General features: G+C 60.2%; 1 protein-coding gene across 1 annotated transcript in view; it reads right to left on the bottom strand.

Moving 5' to 3' along the window:
- DNAH2 (dynein axonemal heavy chain 2) overlaps window positions 1-22,695 on the bottom strand; it is an 88,365-nt gene that overhangs the window by 30,386 nt on the left and 35,284 nt on the right. The window contains exons 18-52 of the mRNA XM_039231640.1: window positions 22,222-22,410; window positions 21,869-22,016; window positions 21,454-21,646; window positions 20,400-20,600; window positions 20,138-20,294; window positions 19,638-19,812; window positions 18,886-19,049; window positions 18,351-18,512; window positions 18,162-18,265; window positions 15,947-16,103; window positions 15,740-15,822; window positions 15,452-15,632; window positions 14,638-14,776; window positions 11,946-12,163; window positions 11,635-11,736; window positions 11,196-11,321; window positions 10,828-10,938; window positions 10,404-10,592; window positions 9,949-10,052; window positions 9,652-9,841; window positions 8,992-9,172; window positions 8,197-8,324; window positions 7,715-7,867; window positions 7,368-7,493; window positions 6,444-6,662; window positions 6,126-6,243; window positions 5,835-5,971; window positions 5,231-5,368; window positions 4,986-5,144; window positions 3,151-3,303; window positions 2,856-2,947; window positions 2,393-2,591; window positions 2,054-2,278; window positions 1,216-1,320; window positions 5-88 (exon numbers count right to left, since the gene is read on the bottom strand). Of these exons, the coding sequence (XP_039087571.1) occupies window positions 5-88; window positions 1,216-1,320; window positions 2,054-2,278; window positions 2,393-2,591; window positions 2,856-2,947; window positions 3,151-3,303; window positions 4,986-5,144; window positions 5,231-5,368; window positions 5,835-5,971; window positions 6,126-6,243; window positions 6,444-6,662; window positions 7,368-7,493; window positions 7,715-7,867; window positions 8,197-8,324; window positions 8,992-9,172; window positions 9,652-9,841; window positions 9,949-10,052; window positions 10,404-10,592; window positions 10,828-10,938; window positions 11,196-11,321; window positions 11,635-11,736; window positions 11,946-12,163; window positions 14,638-14,776; window positions 15,452-15,632; window positions 15,740-15,822; window positions 15,947-16,103; window positions 18,162-18,265; window positions 18,351-18,512; window positions 18,886-19,049; window positions 19,638-19,812; window positions 20,138-20,294; window positions 20,400-20,600; window positions 21,454-21,646; window positions 21,869-22,016; window positions 22,222-22,410 (5,310 nt within the window). The remainder of the gene's footprint in view (window positions 1-4; window positions 89-1,215; window positions 1,321-2,053; window positions 2,279-2,392; window positions 2,592-2,855; window positions 2,948-3,150; window positions 3,304-4,985; window positions 5,145-5,230; window positions 5,369-5,834; window positions 5,972-6,125; window positions 6,244-6,443; window positions 6,663-7,367; window positions 7,494-7,714; window positions 7,868-8,196; window positions 8,325-8,991; window positions 9,173-9,651; window positions 9,842-9,948; window positions 10,053-10,403; window positions 10,593-10,827; window positions 10,939-11,195; window positions 11,322-11,634; window positions 11,737-11,945; window positions 12,164-14,637; window positions 14,777-15,451; window positions 15,633-15,739; window positions 15,823-15,946; window positions 16,104-18,161; window positions 18,266-18,350; window positions 18,513-18,885; window positions 19,050-19,637; window positions 19,813-20,137; window positions 20,295-20,399; window positions 20,601-21,453; window positions 21,647-21,868; window positions 22,017-22,221; window positions 22,411-22,695) is intronic.

The following is a 22,695-nucleotide window of genomic DNA, read 5'->3' on the forward strand; positions in this document are numbered from 1 at the left end:
CCACGTTCCCGATGGGCTTCACCTCTTCCTCAAAGTCCTGAAGCTTCTGATTGATCATGGTGCCAAATATCCGGATGATCTGGGACTCCTGGGAAGGGGGGCAGTCACACTCACTCCCAGAGGCTCTGGGCCGGTTCGACGCCAGGGGGTGAGTTAAGCACTCCTCAAGGGGCCAAATTTAAAGGGGCACCAAAAAAGCCCACAAAATCAAGAGAAATAACATTTTTTTTTTTTTCTAGGAGAGAGAGAGAGAGAGACAGCGTGAGCAGGGGAGGGTCAGAGAGAGAGGGAGTCACAGACTCTGAAACAGGCTCCAGGCTCTGAGCTGGCAGTCAGCACAGAGCCCGACGCCGGGCTCGAACCCACGAACCGAGAGATCATGACCTAAGTGAAAGTCGGACGCTTAACCGACTAAGCCACCCAGGCACCTTGAGAAATAACATTTTAATGCAGTACTTAGAATTCAAATTCAGGGGCGCCTGGGTTTGAAAACCAAGCATCTGACTCTTGGTTTCGTTTCAGGTCATGATTGCCCAGTTTATGGGATCGAGCCCTGCGTCAGGCTCTGCGTTGACAGGGCAGAGCCTGCTTGGGAGTCTCTCTGCCCCTCCCCCCTCTCAAAAATAAACAAACATTTAAAAATTAATAAATAAAAATCGAAATTAACACGAAACATCCAAGATGAACAAATACCCACATTTTAAATAAAGATGGGCTCAGGACTGTGGCAGTTTCCTTTTGCCTCAGGCTCGGAGATCCCTCAGCAACCCCCCATCTCGGATTTATTTAACACTGTGGCATTTGTGCACCACGAATTTTTGGCTTTGACCGCTTTGACGTTGCATTCAAATGTTATGTATCTTGATGACTGAGGCTTCTGGGGCCCCCGCAGAGGCCTCGCTCATCTCCCCAAACCCTGACGCTGCCCTCAGCTGTCAGCTTTGCAGGATCTACATCCCTTACTGAGCTCTCTGCCCACCCCCCCCCCAAGGACCACGAGAGACGGCCAGCCACACTCTCCCCCCACCCCTTCTGGCTCAGGAGAAGCAAGGGCTCCCACAAACAGCGGGGTCACCCCACCCCGTTACCGCTTCCTGTGCGCACCTCCGCTCGGGGGACCCCCCCCACCCCTCCCAGATCTGGCTCCTGGTTCTCTGGGACACAGATGGCTTGCCTCTTACGGCCCCCTTCCCCCAGCCCCCATCGCGCCCTCACTGTGGGGAAGGTCATGTTGATGATGTTGAAGCGGCTCTGCAGTCTTGGGGAGATGATGGTCCGTCCGCCCCCGGGAGGGCCCATGGCAGCCATCAGGAACATGTCCTGGAGGGCAGAGACAGGGCACGGGAACACGGAGGGTGTCAGCGGAGCCGGAGGGGCGGGGAGGGGAGGGGAGGGGAGAGGGCCGGGACAGCGCGAGCAGGGACGGGGGACCGGGGAGGTGAAGGGAAGGAAGAGATTAGGGAATCATTCAAGTGACACATTTGTTTTAAGTTCATTGTGATCCATGTACCAAAAATAGAAAATGGAGGTAAGTTAGAAAACGTTTGACTATGTTTTCTAGACCTCGCCTTCTTTTCTTCTTTTTTCAGTGTGCATGTGCATGTGTGCACGTGTGTCCTTTTTCAGAAACACAAGAATACACTACCCGTCAGGAGAACTTCTGACCCTGCGTGCCAGAAGACGGATCCCCCAGGGGGCGGGAGGGAAGGGCTGCTGCCCATGGATTTGGAAAAATGAAACAAACAAGATGCTCAGAATCCCACAGGTGCAGAGCCCGACTGCCCGGGGGTGCCCCGTGGGGGGACGCGGGACCCGAGTCAGGGAGCACTCTGGGCGACAGCAGGGGCATCACGTGAGCGTGGAGAAGGTGCAGAGGTGGAGGACAGGACCCTTTGGTCACACACAAAGCACAGGGCGGAGGCATCGAGGAGAGTTCGCAGGAGGGACTGATAACTGAGGAGCGGGGGGGGGGGGAAGGAGCTGGGGGGCCGCCCCACCCCCCGTGGAGAGGAGCCTCAGATCACAGGAGTCTCTCCGTCCCCCGGAGCCTTACTCGAATGTACTTGATGGTCTGCTTCATGCGATCGTACCAGAAGCCATAGTCAATCCAGAGGCGGATCAGTTCCAGGGGGGGCTGGGACCCAAACATGTCCTTGGCCGGCATGTTAAGGTCATCCATGAAGGTGATCATGCTTTTACCCCCAAACGGCACGTAGACCCCCTTGGTTCGCTTCTCCACCCTGCTCTCGATGATGTTCTGCACGTTATTGGACGTGGTCTGGTGGAAGAGGCACGGGACCATTGCCGGGGTCTCCCCGGGGAGACACTCGGGGTTTGAGAGGAGCGCGGCGGGCACGCGGACCCCGGGGGAGGGCCCGGCCCCGAGACGCACCTGAGCAGACATGTTGACGGTGAGCACGGACCACTGGCTGGACGTCAAGGACTGCAGGACGCTCTGGGCGATGGACGTCTTGCCGGTCCCCACGGGACCCACCAGCAGGACGGGTTTCTGCTTGGCCACCAGTGCGCTCACCAGGTAGTTGTAGCGAACGGTGTCGACCGTGGGCACCATGATCTTGTAGAAGGGGGAGCTGGGAGGAAAGAGAGCCCTGCCCAAGGGTCCTGGCCCCCTCCTTTCCAACGCCCTTCCGCCTCCCGATGTTTATCTTCCTCAGACGCCGGCCGCCCTGCCTCCCGAGGGGCCTGGAGATGGGGCGCCCTGCTTCCCGCGCCCCAGAACGGCCTCCTCCGGGAGTCGGCCCCTCCCCTCTGTGGCTCGCTTCTGCTGGCACCGGCTCTCTGTGCATGTCTCCCACCGACCACAGCCCCAAGCGCGCCCGCGACCCCGGCCTCACTTCGGGGGGTAACGCCAGCTCTTGGGGAGCTTCTCTTCAAATGATGTCCAGCTTCGCATCTTGGGGTCCACAAAGTACTCGTACACCGTGTCCTAAGGAGAGAACGTGTTTGAGGCCACCAAAGCCTTCTCTGGCCGGCCCGGGCCCTGACAGGGGTGCACCCAGCCCACCGGGTGAAAGCAGGAGGGCGCAGGGGGGCGGCATGGGTGAAACCCCGGCAGAGCCTGGCGCCGGGGAACCTTGTGGGTGCTGGAGAACCAGGAGGCACGGGCCGGCCGGCCCTGGGCGCCCTGACCTTGTTGGGAAAGGAGCCCTCAATCTCTCGGAGGTAACTGTCGATCTTCTTGCGCCCCTCCTCGTCCACGGAGGCGCACACGGACCAGATCATGCTGAACACGAAGGTCAGCTCTACCATGGTCACGTAGTTCTCGCTGTCGGCCGGGTTCACCTGGATAGAAGAGAAGGGGCGTGGTGTCCGTCCGTACGAGGTGGAGGGGCTCTCGTTCGCAAGCCGCCTCTGAGGCTCAGGGTTTTGCTCCCTTCCTGGTTCCATCCGGAGAAACCTTGTGCTTGTAGATAAACCTAAACCTGAAGCATTTAGGGGGACCCGAAGGTCCGCGTCGGTCAGCAGCTGCCCTGGCGCCCTCCTCTGCTGTGTCCTGAAGGTGCGGCGGCGTACGGCCACACCACAGCTGCCCTGAAGTGCCCACGGGCGCACCAGGACTTGGAGCGAGGGGTGTCCTGGCGACCTGTCTGTAACTGCAAACAGCTGGAGATGACCGAAGTGTCCGCCAGGAGAGGAATGTTCTATAGTGGAACAGTGTGCAGTGGTTAAAGGCAGTGACCTTAATCTGTGGATGCCAATGCAGAACTCAAACCCACGTGGCTGTACAGGTACGGGACGCGTGGGACATGGTGTGTTTTTTATTTTTTTAAACTTATGTTTATGTTTATTTATTTTTGAGAGACGGCACAATCGGGGAGGCGGGGGGCGGGAGGCAGAGAGAGAGGGAGACACAGAATCTGAAGCAGGCTCCAGGCTCTGAGCTAGCTGCCAGCACAGAGCCAGATGTGGGGCTCAAACCAACAGACCGTGAGATCATGACCTGAGCCAAAGTCATGTGCCTAAGCGACTGAGCCACCCAGGCGCCCCTGGCATACCACATTTTCTACGGCTGCCTACAGACCTGTATGTAAATGCTGTTAGAAAGGTCTGAAATGATGCACCCACACATGCTACAGTCGTTACTCGTGTAGACGGGGGAGCAGGACTGGATTTAATATAAAACATTTTATTTTTATTTATTTTTATTGTTTAGTTTTTTAAAAAGTTCATTTATCTTGGGGCGCCTGGGTGGCTCAGTCGGTTAAGCGTCTGACTTCAGCTCAGGTCATGATCTCGCAGTTCGTGGTTCGAGCCCCGCGGTGGGCTCTGTGCTGACAGCTCAGAGCCTGGAGCCTGCTTCGGATTCTGTGTCTCCCTCTCTGTCTGACCCTCCCCTGATCATGCTGCCTCTCTCTCTCTCAGAAATAAGTAAAACATTAAAAAATTTTTAAAGAAATAAAAATTTAAAAATAAGTAATAAATAAATAAATAAATAAATAAATACAGTACAAACTGTTTCCAGGCAGTGATTTCAGCTCAACAGACAAATACCCAACTTTGGTCTTTACTCCAGAAATCTGAACTGGACGATGCTGCTCTTAAATGTCAGTTAACCTGAACATTCCCAACCCCCTCCTCAGATGAGGCTGGGGGCTCCTGGCCACAGGAACGGCCGCCCAAGGCCTCCCATACGCCAAAGCCTAATAGCTATTTTTTTAAAAGGACGGAAAGATGAGGAACCAGATGAACTGTCCTCGGCTCCGCAGATACGGGTAGGAAATCACAGCGAGACTTCACGGTGTTAGAGGCGCAAGTCTGGCATTCTGCCGCGTGTGCACAGGCACACGCAAACCCGCGTGCACGGCTCCTCCAAGGTCAGTGGGGCCTCCCCCTGGCGTCCCCGCTCCGCGCAGGTCTGTGTGCAAACTGTGTCTCAGACGCCCCACTCCCTGGAGCTGTGCCCGCATGGTCACAAGCCCCCCCCGCCCCGGCCCTGCTCTGCCCCCCACCCCTGCCCTGCTCACCCCATTCTCTGGAGTGGCCAGAACCGAGTACAGCTTGCAGAGGGAGATGATCCCACTGTATTCCGGGACAGTCACCAGCTCGTTGCAATAATCCTTCTTGAAGGTCAGCATCTTGTTGATGAACTTCTCGAACATGCGCTGAAGGGGCTCGGCCTCGGCCTGGAGTCGGTGAGAAAGGGCCCTAGCTCTTGGCCCCGCGGGCCGCGCTGAGGGCCACCCGCCCTCTCCTCTCCCCCACTGCACACCTTTGGCCTCTTCTCCAGCCAGGACTGAACGTACGGCTTCCAGCCCAGGTCAGCGTAGTCCGTGTAGACCATCCCGCAGCGCGACACGGTGGCGGGAGAGGCCACGGCCAGGTTCTCCACCTCGAACAGCAGTGACACCTGAGGACACGCTGGGTCGGAACTTCATCCTCCGGCCACCCCACCCCCATCAGCAGAAAGAGTTGGGACTCGATGCCCCCAAGCATCTCTGTCCAAGTACTGAGTGGGGCAGGGCGATGGATGGCCTGTTGCTTACAAATGACTTACTTGCTTTTTAAAAGAATTTAGAGCTCGTTCAAGGTTAAGCTTACCGAAAACCTTCCCCCCCCACCCCGCCTCGCTCGCACTACTTGTGTGGGTGCAGAGGGCTTCACAGCTGGGGAACACGTAACCCCGGGCGGTCCGGCGAAGGGGGCACGGACTTCTTTCCTATCAGCTGTCCCCGCCATCCGCGGGAGAGGGTCTCCCCGAAGCCAGGCGTCCTCCCCCTTCCTCCCCGCACAGAACTCCTCCCCAGGGGGCTCCCCGCCCCCCGGCCGCGAGCCCCGCCTCGTGCCCCCGGGTCCCCAGCTCCGTGGGGCGGCACCTGCTCAGGCAGGGAGATGCGCTCCCCATTGATGAGGGTCAGGACTTTGTTATCGTCCATGACGGAGTTCATGCTCTCAATCCACAGTGTGTCCACGGGGCCGTCGAAGAGGATCCACTTCTCGTCGGGCTTCTCGTCTTGGTAGGAGGAGGAGGGTCAGGAAGCCAGAACTTTCTCCCCGGACCTCCCTTCCCTCTCGTCCCCAGAGAGGCTCGCGCCCCACGCGTTCGGCTCCCCAACGCGAGCTTTCCAGCCCCACCGCCCAGCCCCACCCCGCGACCCTCGGGGCACCTGCACAGGCCGCCCGCATGACGCTGGACAGGACGCCGTCTGTCCACTCGTTGGTGTTGAGGTCGTATTCCCCATACAGCTCCCCCAGGGACAAGGCCTTGGGGTTCAGGGGGAACTCCTGGAAGCGGCCCGGGACCGGGGGGGGGTGAGATGCTGGCCGGCGCCAACCCCCAGGTGCCCTCCTGTTTCCACCCGCCCCCCTCACATCCGGGGCTCTGTGCCCGCCCTGCTCTCTCTCGAGCCCCCGGCCCTGGCCTCCTGGCGCGCACCGCGTTCCCACCCCCGGCACCCCCCCCCCGTCCGCCAGGGGCCCCGCACCCGAACGATGTTGAAGTTGGGGTCTCCGGCGCGGCACAGCGAGGACAGGGAGGCCTGCAGCACCCGCCACGAGGCCGTCTTGCCGCTGCCCGTGCAGCCCACGATCATGGCGGAGTGGCGCGAGCTCTTGGTCTCGTACAGCTGGATCACCTTGGTGAGCGTGAACGGCGTGGGCTGCAGGTCCATGTCGCGGGTCTCCTGCTCGATGGTGTCCCGCAGCTGAGGGAGGCCAAGACGCAGGGAGAGAGCATGAGCCCCCTGGGGGCTGGGGGCTCACGTCCGGACCGGCAGACGTGGCCCCGGGGCCCCCTGAGCTCTGGCCGGAGGCCGGCTGTCCGCAGAGCAGAGAGACCGGGGCCCCAGCTTCCGCTGCGTGAACCCGAGGAAGTTGCACCTCTGAGCCTCAGTTTCCTTGTCTGTTAAATGGGAGTAATGAGGATGCTTTCCCCGTAAGGTTGTTGTATCACCTCCCTGCTTTCACCCCAGCTCCACACCCCGGGCCCGTCTTTCCCGCTGGCTTAGGAACGCGCTGACAAAGACACGCCTCTGTCCAGCACATTTGAGGTTCCAGGAGAAGGGAGCACTCCGGAGGAGGTCCCTGTGCTTTCTAGAACCCTCCTGCCCACCCCTTCCCTTCCATGGCTCTCGCAGCTCTCACGCATCAGCAGCTCCCGGCAGCTTCTCAGCGCCCCGGAGCGAGGAGAGAAGTTGAGGCGGGGGGCGCTGCTGGGCACAGAGGAGATAGAAGGGCCCGGAAGTTTCCACAAAGTGAGACCCCGCCCCGTCAGGAGGGGGTGGGCTGCGGCAGGAGAGCGGGGTGTCTGTGAGGCGAGGAAGCCCGGAGCGGTTGACAGTCCATCAGGAGGTCACGACCAGTGGAAGGCAGAACAAATACATTCACGCGTGGGGGGGGGGGACAGATACCTTGCCGTAGTCGATGACGGGCAGCTCGGTGCCGGGGAACAGGTCGTGCATGATGGCGTTGAAGAGCGGCACGTCGACCGAGGTCAGCTTGGCGATGTTCATGTCCCGCATGGAGAGCAGCAAAATCTGGGCGGGAGAGACGGAGCCTCGGGCCTGAGCGGCCAGGGCCTGGGTTCTCCCCAGGGCCTGTCTCTCCGGGGGGCGAGGGGCAGGTGGTCAGCAGGAGGACAGGTCACACGGGGGACGGCAGAAGGGGGCGTGGGGGCGGGAATCCCCCCCTGGGGACGGGATCTGAAAAGCTTTGCTGAGGGCGCAGGTGAAGGCCCGCGGCCATGGCCCTGACCCACCTCTTCGTCAGACAGGTCGGGCTGCAGACGGCGCTTCTTGCCCGCGTAGCGCAGGAGGGAGGTGAGGGCCCGCAGGCCAAAGTCGTAATGGTCCTGTCTGGACAGCTGCTGCATGGCCAGCGAGTACAGCGTGTACACCTTCTTGGCCAGGATCTGGGGGCCGAGACAGAGCGGGGGACACTGAGCACCCCAGAAACCCCTCTCCTCCACACAGGGACGGTTACAGATGGCCGGAAGCCGGCCCTGGGACCCGAGGCGGCCGGGGCGGGCTCTGTGGACAGCTCTAGCGGGAAGATCGCGGCAACGGTCCTGACGCGGGCCAGGGGCAGACCCCCCTCCCCTGAGCTCTCCGGCCCCCACATCCTGCTGACAACAGCCTCCGTTCCTTGTAGGATAAGCTGACCGTGAGGCCGGGGCCCCTCTGTGCGGGGAGTAACCCTGGAAGGGAAGGCAGACGATGGGGAAAGGACGTCACCGCCCACCTTGCAGTTGCCGAAGCCCTCCCCAAAGAGAATGATCTCGGCGATGAGAGTGGAGTCCGGCACCACCATGGCAATCGGGCGGAACATGGATTTGAGGTTATCGGGCAGCTCAGTGCGGCCAGCGTAGCCTGAAAAACGGCACCATTTTTTCAGAGCCCCAGCGGCTCCCCACGCAACCCCGTCCTCCCCAACCCTGGCTGGCCCCACGGGCTCCCCACCTCCGACTACATGCTCTCCCCTCGCCTCACCTCGGCCCTGGCCCTGCTCTCCTAACCCTGGCGCCTCCCCTCCTTTCTGCGTGGCCCTGTGTCAGACTCAAATCCCAGAGCTGACGGCTTCTCGTCCGTCCAGGCTCCGTGTGGGACTCAGGACAGTCCTGATGGAAATCACTGCTGTGTCTCAGATTCTTCCGGTACCCAAACCCTTTCCTGGTTTCCCCGCAGACCCTGCCTCTGGAGCTTTTCCTAGGGAACAAGGGCCTGCGTGTTCGGGGAGAGTCTCTCTGGGAAAGGGATGGCAGCTTCCAGAACTCAGGGAGCTCGCCTGCTGGGAGAGGACGGAGAAGCATCTCAGGAGACTAGGGACACACGTACACACACAAGCGGATGTCAGCACATTTCGGGAGGACGTAAGATCGCCTCCCCTTCTCCCAGGAAGTCGGTGTTTACCCTTCTCTCACGCTCTGTTGTCTTTAGCCGCCTGTCCCCTGGCTAAACACAGCGGCCTGGACGGTGGAGGACACTCAGTGCTCCCCCCGCCGCCGAGCCTCAGCGGCCGGCAACCCAGCCCCCATACCAGGATTCATGGTGATGAAGATCCCACAGGACCACACCAGGTTTATTTCAAAGCCTTCGAAATGGAAGCGGGTGAGGCTGGCAGCCAGGGCCGACAGGATGGACAGTATCTGCTGGGCCACCACCGACAGCACCTCCACGTTGATTCGGTTAAACTCGTCAAAGCAGCCCCAGGCGCCGGTCTGTGGGGGGGGAGGAGAGGGAGTCGCTGGGAGCGAGAGAAGGTCCCCCCTCCACACACGGGGAGACACTAGAAACTATCGTGTCCTGCCTGGAACGCGCCGGTGGGCATGGCGGTCTCCCAAACGCCCGCGCTACCTGGCGTGGGCTGGGGACAGCGTAGCCGGTTGTGGTTTCTGGCCAGAACGTTCCAGTGGACCAGGGAGAGCCGGACAAGGTGTGGGTGGGAAAGGGGCTGGGGCAGAGATCTCGCAGGCACCGAGCGCGTACACCACACACAGTTGGCGCGCATCGCCTTACGGAGCCCTCTCATAATCTTTCCATTCTTCAAATAAGCGAGCCCCGGCCCTGAGTGAAGCTCGGGGTGGTGCAGGGACTTCACCGAGATGAGAGGTGATACGGTGTTGGTGGTCACAAAGCAGTGAGCCAGCCGGCTCTTTCTGGGGCTAAACGACACGTCGAGGGCCTCCGGGGCACTGACCTGGGCCAGGCCCGAGTACATCCTGCCCATGGACTTGTAGTCCAGGCCCTCGGAGCAGTTGACCACAATGACGTAAGTGCCGAGGGCCTTGCCCAGATCCTTGACGGTCTCGGTTTTCCCCGTGCCCGCCGGGCCCTTGGGGGACCCCCCTCGGTGCAGGTGCAGCGCCGTGGTCAGCGTCATGTAACACCTGAGGGTGAGGACGAGACCTGGTCTGAGTCCCGGGAGCCTGCCCTCAGCAGGCGCTGCCCCCTCCCCCACCACCCCCCAGCCACCTGGTCACCGCGCCCAGCCAACCTGTCAGTCAGGGGGGTGATGACGAGCCGCCCGGAGTTCCCCAGGTACTCATAGCCATACTGGAACTGCGTGTTGGTCTGGCGGATCATACAGTCGTCAAAATCCTGGGGAAACCGGGCAGGGCAGGGGAGAGGCGGGCTGAGGACCCGGACGGAGACAGGACCAAGGAGGCAGGGAGGCAGTGGTTAGGAGATCAGGGGTTCGGTTTACGGGGGGAGGGTTTACGACCCAGAAGGAAAATGGGGGTGGGGGCTTCAGGCGGCACAAATGCCCCGGCCGTGGAGGCTCCGGGTCTCGGTCAAGTGCCAGCCCCAGTGAGCATTGACTGGAGCAATGACCACTCCTGATTCAGGAGGTGACAGAGCTGACCCGGTTAGGGACGCGAGGTGAGACGGAGCGCTGGGGGACTGGTGTGGGGGGGATCGCAGACGGAGCGGACGCCAGGCCTCGCGTACCTTCTCCCAGTAGAAGCGGAGCTGGCTGAGCCAGTCGAAGGAGCTGATGTCCATGAGGCCGCTCTTATACAGCTTCTCCAGCACGTCCCGGGCGTGCACCTCTATCGTCACCAGGGCCACAATCTTAAGCCGCATGATTTTGGTCAAGTTCCCCCGGATGGCCTCCGAATACTTATTCAGCACTGACACCTGCCGGGGGGTTCGGGGAGGGGGGAGTACGGAGGGGCGTGCAACCAAACCCTAACACACTGCATCCCGGCCTCACACGACTTCCAGCCCCCGAAACTCCTGACCCCCCAGCGCCCACCAGACCTTCTTGGCTCGACTTCTGCCACAAAGCACCCTCCTTCTGACCTTGACCTCTGACCCCGGAGTAACCCCCCAACCCCCACCGGGCCCACCCCATCCTTGTAGGGCCCCCCACCTGCTTCTTCTTCATGACCTTGAGGATCTTCTTGTCCCCCCGCTCCTTGGCCGTCATCAGGCACTTGGTGACATCGGCCGTCCACTGGATCTGACTGGCAGTGATCACCATCTGGGGCACGCAGAGGCCGCGTCCACACCTCTGCCCCTGGTCGGCCAGGCAGCCCAGCCCCCAGCCCCGCCAGGACGCACTGCTACTCCTCTGTCCATATGCTTCTCTGCCCAGGGTTGGGCATGTGCCTAAGGGCAGGAGCTCAGGGCCCGCAGGCCGGGAAGCCAGGCCTGAGCCCAGAACGGGGTTCTGTCTACGTCTGCTGCTTCCCCGTGGCTCCGTCCCTCTCGTCCCCCCATCGGCCTGGCCCAGCTCACCTGGCCAGCCCACTCCTTCACCCACTTGTCCCTCTTGTTGAGAAACTTCTTGAGGGCCACGCGGCAGGCACGGAGGACGTCCCGCAGGGTCACCTTCATGGCCCGCTCCACATCGCCAAGCCAGGACTGGGGCAGGCGAGAGCACACAGTGGCGGGGCCGCAGGGCCGGGGGCGAGCGGCCCTGAGGGCGGGGCGCTGGGCCCAGGAGCCAGGCAGGGGCAGGGCGGCGGCTGGCCGGGCCCCTGAGGGAAGTGGAGGCGAGGGGGGCGGCCCGCGCGGTTTCCGGGTTCAGGGCAGAGGCTAGTTTTCAGGAATGGCAGGTGGGAGGCGGACAGTGACTAATGTCCCTTCCCAGGGGTGTCCTCTCCTCTCAGGGCCAAGCTGAGTTTCCGAGGGGAAGAGGAATCAGCCTGATGCTTCGACCTTCGCCACAACTCACCTCCACGGGCCCTTCTAAGAATACTGAGTGGAGGAAGTCCACATACTCGCCATCGCCCGAGAACATTCCCACAGCTTCCCACTTGCTGCTGGGGCCCCCAACCTGCAAAACCAGGAAGCTGTTAGTGGTCTGGCCGGCCCACTCCTGACATCTCCCGATTCACCAATTCTAACAAGTTCTCGCCCAGATAACCCAGAAGTATGACTATCCCCCTCCTGTGGGGAGGGCTAAGGTCCCCTCCCAGGCCTTGAGTACCTTGACGCCACCATCTGTCCCCTGCCCTGCACCCCAGCCCAGCTGGCTCCCCCGACCTTCTGCATTCTCAGCAATTTGATGTTGTCAAAGCATTTCTTGAGGTGTGGCTGCACGGCCTCCGGGTTGCGGGACTGGCCGAGGATCTCCAGGAGGTCGTCATTGGACAGGAAGTAGAAGCGGGGAAAAGTGTGGCGCTTGGTCTCCAAATACATATCTAGAGACTTCTGAATGTCTTCCAGAATCATGTTCATTTCGATCAGCGTGTCCAGGAGGCCTGGGGGAAGAGCGGCGAGTAAGGTTTGCTGGCCCTTCCCCATCACCTGGAGTAGAGCCAGGATGTTCCACTTGCTGCCAGCGCTCGATGGCAGGGGTCGTACTGCCAGAATGGTTTCCGGAAGCCGAGTAGGGTCTCCAAATCACCCCATCACACTTATCCCATGCTCTTCGTTAATTCGTCGAGTGTTTGTTACACACTGTTACATGTTTGTACACCCCGCACTGGTATACGGTGTACAGGATTCAGTGAATACCACTACGTCCCATCTCCCTACGGTCTTAGAACAATGGTCCTGGGGCGCCTGGGGGGCTCAGTGGGTTGGGCGTCCGACTTCGGCTCAGCTCATGAGCTCACGATTCATAGGTTTGAGCCTCGCGTTGGGCTCTGTGCTCAGCTCAGAGCCTGGAGCCTGTCTCAGATTCTGTGTCTCCCTCTCTCCCTGCCCCTCCCCTGCTTGTGCTCTCTCTGTCTCAAAAATAAATTAAAAAATAAATTTAAAAAAAAGAAAAAAGAAAGAACAACGATCCTGTTCCCGCAAGGAACGCAGGGCTCTGCGGTCACCCCAAGAGTTTCTGAAAATTAGAGACTGTTCTGCTCGTACACAAAACAGCGAGTGAAATCATGAGATGTAAATATAGGCCACGTGCACACGGTGACAGAGGTCTGGAACCACCAGGATGCGCGTGTCCCTGGAGGTGTAGCGACAGGGCCACTAGACTGAGGGACAGACGGTGGCCGTGCAGACGGCAGCTCTACCACCAATCGGCCTGTCGGTTAACCTCACCGAGCTTTTAGCCCTTTGTCCAAAAAACCGTCGCACTCTACCTCAAAGAGCAATTTAAGACACTAAACAACATGGATTCACGGGGGCATCTGGGGGACTCAGTCGGTTGAGCATCGGACTCCTGATTTCGGCTCAGGTCATTATCTTACAGTTCGTGGGTTCGAGCCCCCACGGTGGGCTCTACGCTGACAGTGTGGAGCCTACTTGGGATTCTCATTCTCTCTCTCTCTCTCAAAATAAACAAACTGGAAAAAAAAATGGATTCACATTGCCAGCTCTCAGCAATCCTAGCTTCCTCCTAACCTTAGGTCTCCTTGTTTGCTCAGTTTCTAGCTCTGAAGAAACTATGAGTACCCTGGAATGTGAATGCTGAGGGGCTCCTCACCCTTCCAAGCAAAGAGTCTACGGGCTGCCGGACCTCCGAATGGCCCGCGGGGATCACAAGAAGACTCAGTGGCCATGGCCAAGAGGAGTGTGGTTTTTGTCTTCAGCAAAGGGATACTTGTCTCTATGGCTTTGCTTACAAATTGTCGCAAGAAGTAATTTTGACAACGATCAGATATTATTTCTAACAAATGCATGCTGCTGCTCAACTTTGCATAACCTAACGCTTGCACTTTACCAGAATAATTAAAATCGTGGGTTTTTTTCACATGTACACCCAAGGTTCCTGGGAAAGTGAAAAATTGTTGGGGCACCTGTGTGGCTCAGACGGTTGAGCGTCCGACTTCAGCTCAGGTCATGATCTCACGGTTTGTGGGTTCGAGCCCTGCGTCGGGCTCTGTGCTGACAGCTCGGAGCCTGGAGCTGCTTCAGATTCTGGGTCTCCCTCTCTCTCTGCCCCTCCCCCGCTCAAGCTCTGTCTCTCTGAATCTCAGAAATGAATAAACATTTTTTAAAAAAAACAGATTGGCCCAAGGCAAAATAAAGTTCTCAGTAGCCCAACCGAGAACTCTTCCCAGCATACTCATTCCTGGTGCCCATCGCCAAACCTCAATGCCTGATTCTTGACCCCGGCCCGCCACAATCAACCAGGCCTTTCTGAGTGTGCGTCTCTCCCCAGCCCCACCCCATGCTTACCGAAGGGTCTCCAACAAAGACCAGTTAACCTGATGAACCAATTAAAGTCAAGGTAATAACAACAACAGCTAACAGTCGCCGAGGGCTGATGCCATGGCCCCGAGGAGGTCAGTGCTTGCTCTGCTTTACCTCAGTTCCCTGCACTGTCCCGTGAAGGAACCCGCCCAGCGACGGCTCCCAAGGCGCAGTGCGAGTAACTGGGCGCTGGCTTCATGCCAGGCTCTGTGCTGAGGACCATACACACCTTCACGGTCCCCACAGGGACGTGGAGAAAGGGCTGCCGGTGCCCCCGCCCCTACTGCAGGGGAGGAGGCCGGGGTGAGGAGGAGGCTCCCGGAGCCACACTGGCAATGGCACAGGAGGCCGGCTCTGAACTCACCCCTGACTCCACATCCCGCTCTATAACCACACAGTACACTCGGCCTGGGTGTGTGCCGAGTCTCCCTTACTGAACGGCTCTTTTAAAGCTCAGATGAGGCGGTGGTGACGGCACGGAGGCCGCTACGACTGTCAGTCTTGTGGCCCTGACGCGTGCGGCCCCGGCGTCGCGCTCACCGGGCGCCCACCCAGGCTCTGTCAGGACACGAGGCCACCGAGCTCAACAGACCTGGGTGGTGGGTGCTGCGCAGGGCGTTGCTGTCCTTGCTCATCCGGTCCATGATGCACTTCCAGGTGCTGTTGATCTGGTCGAACAGGGCCGACTCGCTGGGCAGCTGCTTGCGGATGTCCTCCCCCAGGAAGATGTTCTGAGGGGCCGGGACGGGGGCGAGAGGCTGCGGCTCACATACTCCTCGCTCCCAGGGCAGGAGCGGCCGTGGGAGGCAGGTAAGGAGTCGGAACCAAAGGGCAGGAGGCGCTAAGTTGCGGAAGGAAGGTCGGGGTCGGGACACCAGACACTTGGGTCCGAGAAGAAAAACGAAAAGAGAACAAAGGCTTTTCGAGGTGGGGGGCGCTGAAGACTGAGAGGTAATCACTGAGAGTCAGACGCTCGGGGCCGAGACAGGAGAATGACTTCAGAATAAATGAGTAAACTTTTAAAAAAAGATGTGGCAGGGGCGCCTGGGTGGCTTAGTCGGTTAAGCGTCCGACTTTAACTTAGGTCATGAGCTCGCGGTTCGTGGGTTCAGGCCCCGCCTCGGGCTCTGTGCTGACTGCCAGCTCAGAGCCTGGAGCCTGTTTCAGTCTGTGTCTCCCTCTCTCTCTGACCCTCCCCTGCTCACACTGTCTCTCTCTCTCCTAGAAATAAATAAAATATTTAAAAAAAAAAAAAAAAAGAAAAAAAAAAAAAAAAAATTAAAAAAAAAAAAAAAAAGAATGACTTTAGAGTGGGAAATGAGGCTGGTAACAGGGCAAGTGTGTCGGACCCGCGCAGGGAGAGGGGCAGAGGGTTTGCAGGGGCCGCTCGGGCAGCGAGTCCCCACCTCCAGGTACATCCACTGCCGCTGCACAGTGAGCACCATCTCCACGACCTCCAGAATGAGGGACAGGCAGCGCTCCCAGTGGTCCACCTCCTTCTCAAAGGCCATGACGAAACGAGAAGCCTTCATGGTGGACAGGGCCACCTGGTTGTCCTCCAGCGCCTGGAACACCTCCTCTGTGCCTCTGGGGGGGGGGGGCAGCCAAACCGTGGTCCGTCCGCACCTGCCCGCCTTCCGGCCACTCTGCAGCCCAGGCGGCGCGGCCCTGCGCTTCCCGGGCGGCCCGTCTACCTGAGCCGGTGGTGGCCCTTGTCCTTGTAGGGAACTATGTCCAGCTGGATGACTTCCCAGGTCTTGGCGATGTTCTGTAAGGCCTGCGGAAAGAAATTGGGGGGCGCGGCGATCTGGTAGCTGCTCCCCACGGGGAACGGGGGGGCCGTCAGATGGTGGGAGGCTTGGCGCGGGGCGCGGGGGGGCGCAGAGAGGACTCTGTCGTACCAACTCTATGGCCAGCTCTCTGGTCGCCGAGGCCGAGATCTCCCCAATTTTCTCCACGTGCTGGTCCATCCCAAGCTGCACGATCTGCTCCAGGGTGAAGCTGTCAGACTCCTGGTCGAACTCGCGCTGGATCTCCTCCCGGACCTGATCCCAGTGCCTGCAGCCGGGGACAGGGCGTCAGAGCACACGGCCGGCCCGCAGGCCTCCCCGCGCCCACCGGGGCCGTGCGATTCCGCACACGGGTCCATTCGGGCTTCAACAGGTATTTCCTTTTTTTTTTTTTTTTAATTGTTTTATTTATTTCTAGGAGAGAGAGAGAGACAGCGTGAGCAGGGGAGGGTCAGAGAGAGAGGGAGTCACAGACTGAAACAGGCTCCAGGCTCTGAGCTGACAGTCAGCACAGAGCCCGACGCGGGGCTCGAACCCACGAACCGCGAGATCATGACGTAAGCGAAAGTCGGACGCTCAACCGACTAAGCCACCCAGGCGCCCCTTCAACAGGTATTTCCTAAATTGGCCCTAAACGCAACCTTAGGCCCGGCGGAGAAATACAGACACCGAGCTGCCGACTCTCTGGACAGAGAGTCAACACTGACAGCATGGAGTTCCCTGTAGACCACAGGCAGGGCCGAGCGTTTACATGCAGACTTTTGACTCCTCCATCTGTACGTGAGGAAACTGAGGCTGGGCGAGGTCCAGCAAGGGGAGCGGTCAGGTTGTACTTAACCACAGGGTACTGGACAGTGAAGCGGGGCCCAGAAACACTGCCATGGACATGATGCAGAAGAAGAAAGATTACTTCCTTCTAAAGGAATAGCTGATTATTAAAATGCAGCTTTTAAAATCATTTATTCCATGGGCACCTGGGTGGCTCAGTTGGCTAAGTGTCCTACTTCAACTTCAACTCAGTGATCTCTGGGTTCATGGATTCGAGCCCCACATCGGGCTCTGTGCTGACAGCTCAGAGCCTGGAGCTGCTTCAGATTCTGTGTCTCCCTCTCTCTGCCCCTCTGCCACTCATGCTCTGTCTCTGTCTCAAAAATCAATAAAAATTTAAAACGTTAAAAATAAATAAAATAAAATCGTTTATTCAGTCCTCAATGGCTGTGAAGGCCTCTTCTATCAGGTAATGGGTTCCAGATGCATCAAAAGAGTAAAAATTTGCACAACAAAATTATAAAGTGTTCGAGGAAAGTATGGAGAGAATGCATGTGTAACCTTAGGCAGGAGAGGGGTTTTTTTCTATCTTTAGAAAGTTTATTTGTTTATTTGGAGAGAGGCAGAGAGAAAGGGAGAATCTCAAGCAGGCTTCGCTCTGTCAGCACAGAGCCCGATGCAGAGCTCAAACCCACAAACTGTGAGATCATGACCTGAGCTGAAATCAAGAGTCAGATGCTTTACCCCAGGCGCCCCAAAGGGAGGTCTTCTTAAATGAGGACCCAAAATAAAATCCCTGAAGGAAGAAAGTGATACCTTTAGCTGCATCAGAATAAAATTTTTTGGGGGTGCTTGGGGGGCTCAGTGGGTTAAGCGCCTGACTCTTGATTTTGGCTCAGGTCACGATCTAGAAGTTTGTCAGTTCCAGCCACCACCCCCCACAGTGACAGCGTGGAGCCTGCTGGGAAGTCTGTCTCTCTGCCCCTCCCCTGCTTGCATGCACACACTTGTGGGTGCTCTCTCGAAAGAAAGAAAGAGAGAGAGAGAGAGGGAAGGAAGGAAAGGAAGGAAGGAAAGGAAGGAAGGAAGGAAGGAAGGAAGGAAGGAAGGAAGGAAGGAAGGAAGGACGGACGAACAAGGTGCCTGGGTGGCTCAGTTGGTTGAGCATCTGACTTCAGCTCAGGTCATCATCTCGCAGTTCGTGGCTTCAAGGGTCGCGTCGGGCTCTGTGCTGACAGCTCGGAGCCTGGAGCTGCTTCGGGTTCTGTGTCTCCCTCTCTCTCTGCCCCTCCCCTGCTTGTGCTCTGTTTCTCTCTCTCGCTCTCAAAAATACATAAACATTTTAAGAAATTAAAAAAGAAAGAATGCACTGTTTGCCTGAGTGAAGGTGTCTGGCTGGGCCGTGATCAGAACAGGCACAGGGGAGGAAAGACAGAAGGAACCGGGCGGGGCGGCGGAGTCGCAGGACGCGGCGGCTCTCACGAGGCCACCCCGGAGGGCGCCTGCGGGGGGGGCCGGGGAGGGCTCGGGCCAGGGGCGGCCCCAGGAGCGGCCTCACCTCCTTCTGAGGGCCGGGTTGCGCAGGTCCGAGATGAGAGGCACGGTCCTCTTGAACTGCTCTATTTTCGAGCGCGTGGTTTCGATAACCTCCCAGTTGCGGTCCTGGGCGGCAGAAGGGGACGCGTCAGAAGCCCTGGCGCCGTCCCCGCACGGCCGTCCCTTGGGCCTCGCCCCGGCCTCCACGCGCCTTGTACTCTTTGGCGAGCCTCAGGAGGCGGCGGGACAGCCCGTGGGCCACGGCCTCCATGGCCTCCGTCTGCAGGTCGAGGAAGCGGCCCGTCTTCCACCGGCTCCAGCTCTCTTCCCAGTCCCGCGTGGCCTCCCAGATCTGCTGCAGGGCGTCCAGCTCCTTCGCGGCCAAGGGCAGAAGAGGCGTTGGGCGGCGGGACTCCGGGCCCTTCCCCCACAGACGCCCAGCTCCTCTGCCCCCCTCGCTCGCTCCACCGGACAGGACGGGGCTGCCCCGTGAGGTCACACCCCTTCCTCCGCTTCCCGCCGTAGGGGCCCATCACGTGACAGGCCTGGGAAAGACCCTCAATGCCATTAGCCAACCGGACACGCAGATCACAGCCACCACGGGAGGCCGCCCCCCACGCCCGGCAGGACGTCCGCCCCCAAGACAGGGCGTGCGGACGTCGCTGGCGGGTGCGGCCCGGCCCGTAGGCCGCAGGCTCCTTCCCGGCCCATCCGCGGGGACCACGCGGGTCCGGCCCGCACGCCACCTTCTCCAAGTTCTGCAGGTCCTTGGAGACGGGCTGCTCGATCTTGAAGATGCCCAGGTTGGAGCGGAGACCGCTTTCTTCCTCCCGCATGGCGGCCAGCATGGCCCGCATCTGGGCGATCTGATCGAGCGCCGACTGATGGCCCACGTTACTGGTGAAGGGGCCTGCGGGAGGCAAGGGTGCCGCTCAGACCCCCCCGCTCCAGGCCGTCGCCCCCCGGAAGGGCAAATCTCCTCTCTTCCCTCGCGTGAGGAGGGGAAGGAAAACAAGAGGGAACGCGTTGTAAGAACGAAGGTTAATCTTAGCAAAAACTTTTTTTTTTTTTTTTTTTAATTTCTGAGAGAGAGACACAGCGTGAGCAGGGGAGGGTCAGAGAGAGGGAGTGACAGACTCTGAAACAGGCTCCAGGCTCTGAGCTGGCAGTCAGCACAGAGCCCGACGCGGGGCTCAAACCCACAAACTGTGAGATCATGACTTGAGCCGAAGTCGGACGCTTAACTGACTGAGCCCCCCAGGCGCCCCAGCAAAAACTCTTAAATGCGGCTTGAGAAGCAGAAACACATGGGCCACGGGAGGTGTGAGGAAACTAGAAATTCAGGAGGGCCCCAACCAACGCTCGGCGACGGCAGCCGAGCCAGGGCTCTGTCCCCTCCCCAGCACCACCCTCCCTCTGTTCAAGCCTCCCAGGGACCTGGGCTCAGAAAGCCTGGGTCACAACGGAGGGAAGGGGAGAGGAGCCGAGGAACGGGTACCTTTGGATTCAAAGTCCTCCAGAAGATTGTGGGCTTTCTTCTTGAAATCATCAGCCGAGTGGATGAGGCCTGTCTTGAACTTCTCCTTGTGTTTCTTGAGCATCAGCTCGCTGTCCAGCACGGTTTGTTGGAAGGTGACCCACTCCCCATTGAGGCTGTTCAGCATCTCCAGGACCTGGGGGCGTCAATGAGGGGACGATGGCCCGCGAGCAGGGGTCGGCCCCCCTCACCAATGCTCTCAAGGCCTCCTTGCTGATCTTCTGGGCCACAGTCTGTGGTCAAGTTCTACTTGCCATGAGGCCCAAAGAAATGAAGCCATGAGCTGCTGCCGGGCCTCAGAGAAACCCGTACGCGGCGCCCCAGTTACCACGGAGCTGGCTCGGGCTCTCAGGGCCTCGAACTCGCGCCCGCGGCCCGGCTTGCCCCTCAGCTGTCCCTCCGGACCACGCAGACCCACTTTCCCGGCGCTCGCCCCGGGCGGGCCGCACGTGGGCACTCACGCTGTCCTGCACCGGCACCTCGTACTTCTCGAGGATGGCGAACTGCTCGTGGATGGGGGGGATCTGGGCCTCCAGGCAGGGCAGGTCGTGCTGCAGGGTGTCCATGAGCTGCAGGCTGGCCCCCAGTTCCTCCAGGGTCTGGGGCGGGTGGCTGATTCTGGAGACGGGCGAGGAGAGGGCCGGCGGGTGGAAGGGGCCGGGCCCGCCTCCCCGCACCACTGCCGCTCGCACCCGGCCTCCCTGCACCCCTGCTGGCGCCTACTTCTCAGCGTTCTCCCTCAGGTAGGTGTGGAGCTCCAGGAGGCGCCGGGCCGCCATCTCCTTGAGCAGGGTCGTGAACTTGCTCTGCCACTCGTTGCAGTGCTGCACCAGCGAGAACTTGAGGTGGGAGCAGTCCAGCAGCACGAACTGGATGTTGAGGACCGTCTCCTCCTTCTGCACGTTGTTGGCGACCTCGGTGTAGCTGTGAGGACCCACGTTCCCGCCAGGGCCGTCTCGTCCCAGTGGACGAGCCCACCACCCCCGTGGCGAGGTCGGGTTCTGGGTCCTCACCCTCCGGACCCGGGCGGCAGCTCTGAGGCATCCGCCTGCTCCCACTCCGGTGCAGCCCAGCCGTGCAGCTGCCATCACGTCATTTTCCCAGCTTTCCCGGGCTACCCCAGGCAGACTCCCTGGTCTGGCATTCAAGGCTTTAAAGTCGCATGAATCTCAGTTGAGCACCCACCGCGGCTGCCTAGCTCCGTGACCTCAGACAGGTGCTTTGTTTACAAGCTCCCCCTCTGAACGTGGTGACGGCAACACGACCTCTGTCGCGAGGCTGCCGGGGGGATGGCACTGTCCGCTCACTCCCTTCCGGGACCTGGGTCCTTGGCTACTCACTCCCTGCTGGACACGCTCGCGGGCTCCTGTTTTCGTGCCTCCCGGATGCTGTGTTCTCTGGAGTGCCCTCCCGCTGCCCAAGTCTGCCTGTGGGGACCCCACCCACTGCGGCGAGCCCAGCCCCCCCGTGCTCCCTTCACGACGCCTGGACTCTCTCTCCTTCCCAGTGTGCCTGAGCCGCAGCCCCCATCCCACGGGAGCCTGCGCAGTGAGCACGTCCGCACGGGGCTCCAGAGCCCGCAAAGCGCTTTCGCACCTATTTGGTGACCTTGCGACCCTGGGAGGTAGGGAAGGGTCACACGTGCTTCACAGGACAAGGTGGGGGGCGCAGGGAGCACAAGCCCCCTGCCGACCGGCGGTCTCCGCCCGGGCGCAGTGCTCCCCAGCCCAGCCCTGCGCCCCAGGCTCAGCGCCTCCCAGACGCCTCGGCTCCTTACCGGGCGATGTCGGCATCGAAAGAAGACACAGGGGGGTTAAGACGCTGATAGCGGCGGATGAAGGAGTCCTTGTTGATCTCCCAGATCTCCCGGTACATGTCCCAGGTCTTGAGGTAGTTCTGCAGGAGGCTGGCGTTGTTCGCCACGCCGCTGCTGATCTGGGCCTGGATCTTCCTGATGTCCTCGTCTCGTTCTTCGAGAGCCGGCACAGTGAGCCTCACTCGCTTCCGCCCCGGCCTCCGTCCCCCCCCCGCCCCCAGTCCCCTGACTTCCGGCCGCTCCCGCTGCTCTGGCGACCTCCCCCGTCTGACCCCCGCCCCGGGGCTGCCTGGCCCCTGCGTCTGGAGGCGGCCCTGGCCTCTCCTCGCAGCTCTGCCCATCCCTGCGCCCGGTGCGCTCCCCACTGCCCGCTCACCCACGATGACGTGGATAGGGTCGCGATGAAACTTGCGCCGGATGAGAATTTCGGGGAGGTGGCGGAAGACGGAGATGGTGGAGAAGAGGTGGCTGCCCGTGTCATTGACCACGCTCGCCAGAGTCTGCAGCGTGGGGGAGAATTCCACCTGCAAGGGGGGACACGGCGGAGGCGGCCTCAGCGCAGGCCGTGGAGGAGGCCGGCCTCAAGCCCGCGAGGCCACGCTACACCTCAGCACCAGCCCCAGAGGCCCGCAGGATACAGTCAAGGCCAAGGGCCAAGGCTAAGGGTTGAGGGGAAGTGAAGGTGAAGTCGAGAGTCGAGGAGCAAGCGGGAGGGGCAGCGGCCCTCACCTGCGCCACACCTCCCTGTGTGTCGCTCTGCAGGGTGACCAGGACTCGGAAGAGTGGGTTGGGCATGGTCTTTCCGTCCCCGTTGATGGCCTTCAACAGTTCCAGCAGCGACCACTTCACGTTGAGGCGCAGGGCTTCCTCCACCATGCGGTCGAGGCGGACGGTGTACAGTATCCACTGCTGCTGGATCTGGCGGGGGGCGTTGGGGGGACAGGGACACCCTCAGGGCACCCGGGGCAGGTCCCAGGAGATGAGAACCGGCCAGCAGGGAAGGAGAGAGGCCCGCGGGGAAGGAGAGAGGCCCGTGGGATGCGGAGTCCCGAAAGATGGAGGGCTGGGGGGACTCAAGACGGGAGCAGGATGTCTGAGAAGCATCCGCTAAGGGCAGAAGGCAGAACCTGCGAGAAAGGTCTGATGGCACTGCGGGGGGGGATGGCACTGTGGGGACAGGGGGAATGGCACCGCGGGGAGGGA

This window comes from Hyaena hyaena, unplaced genomic scaffold (genome assembly GCF_003009895.1).
Source record: "Hyaena hyaena isolate Hyena2069 unplaced genomic scaffold, ASM300989v1 scaffold_58, whole genome shotgun sequence".
In the NCBI taxonomy this organism is placed as follows: Eukaryota; Metazoa; Chordata; class Mammalia; order Carnivora; family Hyaenidae; genus Hyaena; species Hyaena hyaena.